The sequence below is a fragment of the Lipophrys pholis genome, assembly GCF_963383615.2.
Source record: "Lipophrys pholis genome assembly, chromosome: 7".
Classification (NCBI taxonomy): domain Eukaryota; kingdom Metazoa; phylum Chordata; class Actinopteri; order Blenniiformes; family Blenniidae; genus Lipophrys; species Lipophrys pholis.
Window position 1 is genome coordinate 1359496 of NC_137638.1, and position 5821 is coordinate 1365316.

General features: G+C 47.2%; 1 protein-coding gene across 1 annotated transcript; it reads left to right on the forward strand.

Annotated features, from left to right (window-relative positions):
* On the forward strand, positions 1-5385 carry dmrt2a (doublesex and mab-3 related transcription factor 2a). Its single transcript, XM_080468122.1, has 4 exons — positions 1-96; positions 767-1148; positions 3236-3338; positions 4094-5385. The coding sequence occupies exons 2-4, from the start codon at positions 798-800 to the stop codon at positions 5137-5139; spliced, it is 1500 nt and encodes a 499-aa protein (XP_080324248.1). The 5' UTR covers positions 1-96; positions 767-797; the 3' UTR covers positions 5140-5385.
* Positions 5386-5821: the final 436 nt, after the last annotated feature.

Genomic DNA, 5821 nt, shown 5'->3' on the forward strand with positions numbered 1-5821 from the left:
AGAACAGCGTGCGCAGCGTGAGAAGCGCGAGCTCCGCTTCAGAGGCTCCGTCAGCGGCTCGTGACGCACAGAGGACGCGGAGCGGAGCGTCTGGAGGTAAAAACTGCTTCTTATCACTTTAAACTCAAAACAAGTCAATCTAATTCACTCAAATCTGCAGCGCGTGATACGGAAACTCTCGGTTTGGCGATTAATTAAGAAAATTGAGAAGTTATTGGACTTGTAAATAAACTTGCACGTTTTACGACAAAAGCAATATTCACGAACTACATGTTTAAAGTTCAGTTTTTACCCACTTTATTCTTACATTTTGCTGAAGTCTAGTAAGTTTCCCATCGATAATATCTATAAAACTTTTAGTCCATACAGGCGCTCTTTGTTATATTAGAGTTTTCCTTCTTAATTCTCTTTGAAATCAACTTTGGGGCGTTTAAGAGATACAAAATAAGAATAAGCTAAAATTCAACAAATGCTGGGATTATTTGGAAAAAGGTTTGAAATGTATTTTACTTTAGTTTACCCTGTTTTTACTGTTTCATATAATATTTACCTTTGTTTTCTATTTATTCTGTGTAAATCCACGTTTAAAGGAATTTCCCATCGTCGATTGATAAAGTATTTATTATATTTTAATTAGAAAATAAAATGTGTATTGTGACATTGGATAATTCAAGTTGAAGGTTTCCGGATTAAAGTGGAACATTGTGATGATATTTATATATTCAGTCCTTATAGTGGAAATAATCCCAGGTTTTCTTTCCTCCAGAGGAACCGTTGGAGCCCCTCCGGAGGAGGACATGTCAGACAGCGGCGGCTGTGAGTATGAGATCGACGTGGAGAGCCTGGAGACGGAGAGCGACGACCCGGCGGAGGCGCCGCTCGGCCCGGCCGAGGAGGAGGACGCGCAGTGCGCGGCAGGGAAGGCCGTGAGGCCGGCGCAGGGCGGCCTGAGCCCGGGGGACCAGAGGAAGCTGAGCCGGACCCCGAAGTGCGCCCGCTGCCGCAACCATGGCGTGGTGTCCTGCCTGAAGGGCCACAAGCGCTTCTGCCGCTGGAGGGACTGCCAGTGCGCAAACTGCCTGCTGGTGGTGGAGCGGCAGCGCGTCATGGCGGCGCAGGTGGCGCTCAGGAGGCAGCAGGCCACCGAGGTAACCCACATTATTATTATTATTATTACTAGTATTATTATTATTACCTTTACATATAGAGAGTTCAGAGAGGAAATATTGTGCGTAATTACGCACGGCACGTTTATTAGTTTTGCGCCGTTCATAATCAAAGTGTGTCACAAAGGCAAATACATCCCATCACATTAAAATCATAGAAATAAAACAATATATTGTCAAAATCAATGAGCATTTAAGAGACAAAAGGCCATTAAACACACAGGAGAATAACTAGTTAGGAATTAAAATGACCAGACAACCAGATCAAGTTCAGTCAAATTAATTCTGTCTTCAGACGATCTTATTGGTACGAAGGAAAAGTAACCGCGACTCAGTCCTTCATTCCCTTTAAGCTCCTAAATGCAGATCATAACCATTTAAAATGATTTGATCTGAGGACATTAGTAATTTCTTGTGTATTTGTTTCCGTCACAGTTTTCATATTGTCTTGTTGTGACGTCATCTGCTTCATCTGGTTTCTGGTTTTATTTCCTCTGTAAGAAGCGACTTGTAATGTTCTGACGTCTCCCGCTTAAATTACCTTTCCTCGGTACTGATGGGTCGATTATTGATATTGTTATTATTTATTTAAATTGCTGAGTGAGTGAAGCGACACTGGGAAGTTGGTGGGATTAGAACAAGTTCTCTGATCCAAAATGAATTTAGAATAATGAAGAATGAGGATGACTAATATGTTAAATATGTTAAAATCGCGGCTGATTTAAAAAAGTGACAGTTCGAGCGGAGCAGCTTGGAGTTCAGCCTGAGGTTTGCTCAGTTTGGTTCTGGTTCTGGGCCCACGGTGGACCGGCGGACGGGTCTGGGTGCTTCCCAGGGACCTCCGAGGTCTCGGTGCAGCAGCAGGAAGAGTCTCGATGTTTCGTTCAGCTTAAAGTGACTTTCCCTTATTTGTCGTCGCATGAGTTTATTCTCCAGGCTCGGGAATCCACCTCCAACCAGTTTACTGCAGCAGTTCGCTCCTCCTGTTGTTGACTCTGCTTGTGTACTTTCCATAAGCTCGTGAAGTTTTTTTTCCCGTTTCTCTCAGTATTTAAATTTTGCTCTTTTTTTTTTTTCTTTCGTTACGCTGAAGAATCGCTGTTCCTCTTTTGTTTGCACACGAGGTTTCGAGTCATCGTTTCTCTTTTTGCAGAAACGTTAGTTTTGGCACGTGAACGGTGTCAGAGAAATGTTCAAATGAAATGAGAGCATGAGGTGCTGCAGGAAACCGGAGCTACTGTGTTCAAACCTCTGGGGGTCAAACTGAGAGGTTTTTTTTTATTAATCCAGGAACTAGAAGGGCTAATTTATGTTTTTGTTTCACTGCAGAAAAACTCTTGTTTTATTATTATAATGTCCCGGCGAGGCTCAAACTCAACATTAAAACCCCTCTCATGGCATAATTATATTTATATATTTACACATGTACAATTTATTACTATTATCTTTTTTACATTTAATTTTTTTTTCCTGTTTGTTCTTCTTAATAAATGTGAATCAGCAGTTCTGGGTAACTTCTACTTTTGATCCAACAAATCCTTGAAAAAAACAAAAAAAGACATTAATCTGAACATCTTCAAATGTTATTGAAACATTTTATGCTAATTTGAGCCGTAAACCTGGAGAAAGTTATAATATCTTCTCTTTTATTTTGTCGAGCTGCACTTTCATTGGATATCTGTGTCAGATTATCTCAGATTAAGATTTAATGGAAATTACTTTCTCTTGTTGACCATCTTGAAGCAACACACACACACACACACACACACACACACACACACACACACACACACACACACACACACACACACACACACACACACACACACACACACACACACACACACACACACAGATCCAGCTGGAAGCTATTTAAAGGTTTAGGTTGTTTAATACGACGACACCAGAGAGCTGCGTTGTGACTCGTGTTTCCAGTGGATTATTCCCGTTAGGATGTCGGCTTACGTTATCCAAACACATATAAGACGGGGCCTTCGCCTGTGACGGATCTCGTTTAATGTGAGGCTCAAGGAGAAGCATCCTGACAGCCACTGTGTTTTCCTCCGCAGGACAAGAAGGGAATATCTGGGAAGCAAACTCCGGCGGAGAGGAGGACCGTCTATCAGAGGCACATCCGACCGTCCACCATGCTCGCCAAGAGCATCCTGGAAGGTACGACGCCGCTCTGCGCCTGTTGTTGGTGTCTGCTCGTGTTAAGGAACACTCAGGATTTGTTGGGTTTAATCTGAGCATTCTGACAGGGCGAATGTAGGGCTGCAAGTACCAGTACTTACCTTCAGCTACCGAGTACCAATACCAGTACTTATTAAATGCCATAAAGCCGAATTCATACTCCGTAAGCAAATGATATTCAAAGGCTGGCATGTAGCTTTAGCATGTAGCATGTAGCATCGCTGGTGTGTGAGCACTGAAATGCTTTAGCATGTAGCATGTAGCATCGCTGGTGTGTGAGCACTGAAATGCTTTAGCATGTAGCATCGCTAGTGTGTGAGCACTGAAATGCTTTAGCATGTAGCATGTAGCATCGCTGGTGTGTGAGCACTAAAACTCTTTAGCATGTAGCACAGCTCAGAGTTACATGCTGAGCAGCTAAACTCCTGAGTGACGTCGGGGTAACTCTGTAGTCAGAATGCCTCTGGTGATGAAGTTGCTGGTGATGAAGTTGCTGGTGATGAAGTTGCTGGTGTTGTACGAACTATCTTTCGGCTCCTCTTGATATTTAATCAGAACATATATTACATCCTCTTTAATATTGAAGGATCTCCAATCCGCGGACGCTCAGCGTCTCGTCGTACTCGCCCGGTTGTTTTAGGAATCTTTCACGAGTAATCGATGCAGTATCCTGATACTGGTACCGGTATCGATGCATCCCTGGTTAAATGTTTTGACGCTGGTTGTTTTGGCAGGATACCGTCCGGTGCAGACGGATCCCTTCATGTCGGCCAACCCGTCGCTCCCGCCGCCGCTCAGCGACCGCATGAGGAAGAGGCGGGCCTTCGCCGACAAAGAGTTGGAAACCATCATGCTGGAGCGCGAGTACAAAGAGCGCGAGCTGCTGGAGAACAGCCAGGCCGGGCCGCTCCTCTTCCCCAACGCCATGGTCCACCACGCCGCCGAGTACAACTCCTACAAGACGGCGTACTCGCCGGTGGGGGCGGCGGAGCCGCCGCCCAAGGAGCTGTGTGGCTTCCTGGGCCCGGGCTGCCTGGACCTGCCGGTGCAGTACCCGGCCGGCTCGCCCAACGTGGAGCTCATCTCCTCCAACGTCAGCGTGGCCACCACCTACCGCCACTACCCTCTGCCGGCGGCGCGGGGCGGCTTCATGATGTGGCCGCGCGGCGCCGCCAACCTGGGCGACGCTCTGCTGTACCAGCAGTGCCTGTTCAACGCCACCGCCGTGCAGAACATGAAGCCGGGCGCCGTGTGGGAGCCCAAAGCGGCGCCGGCCGAGAGCCAGCCGCCCGAGCAGGACGCCGCCGCCGCTCTGGCTAAGCTGGAGGGATCCCGGGCCGCCGACGCCCCGAAAGACTCCTCGGACCCTCCCAAAGCCCCCGGCGGGGCGAGGGAGCGCTCCGCCTTCGCTCCTCCTAAGAGGATCTTCGGACAAACATTCCCGGGCGGCCCTCATTCCCAGAACTCCGGCCAAGTCCTGAACAAGCTGAGCAAGGACGGCGCCAAGCTCTCCGTGAAACTGAACTCCTTCCACTCCCTCATCCAGCATTCGCTCGGCGAGAAGGCCGGCGGCGGCTCGTCGGGGCCGGACCCCCGATCCCCCTACTGCAGGGAACTGTTGGAGGAGACGGCCCGCCGGTTCAGGGAGGGCTCGGCCAAGGACGCCACGGACCGCTACGGGAAGGTGGGGGGCAAGTTACCGTCCGGGGAGTCGCTGTCCTTCTCGGTGGAGGCCATCTTGAAGCGACCGGCGGCCCCCCTCAGTCGAGCATTCCATTAACCCCCCCCCCCCGCTGACTTTCTTGCACTATAAACGCCCGGCGGGTCACAGGGACTCCACCTGGAGCCGTCCTGGGAGGTCAGAACTCAACCAGCAGGAACCCCCCCCTCCCCCCCCCCCACTACATGTAATATTTATGTCCACTATAGAATATTGTACATGTGCATGTTTTCATCAGTTTATCTGTGAGGGTATTTATCTCCATGTTCTCCTCGTGTCAATAAACTTTATTAGACTCTTTCCTTAAAAAGTCTCCGCCTTCATTTGATGCTGACTCCAGCTGGATTTACACCGTCGGGCTTTTTAATGTAAATATTGATCAATTTAAATGGTAGTAACTTTAAGACTTAATTTAAAAAAAAATTCATTTTGTTTTTCGTACATTTCAGAACACGTTTAGTGTTTATAACTTGAGAAATGAGCAAAATGGAACAAAGTTCAACATTAATGTTAGAATTTCTTCTGGATTTCTGTTGAAAAAGACGTTTTTTCGTCCGCGGTGACGCTTCTGTGTGTTTCTGTTTTATTCAGAGAAAAAAAGGATATTTACTTACTGACTTACTGACCTTCAGCTACTTTCTGGTACAGAGAACTAAAGTTTATATTAAATATCATAAAGCCTAATTCATACTTTGTGTGCAAACGAGATTTGAAGGCGACGTGTCGACGCTGCGTCGCCTCC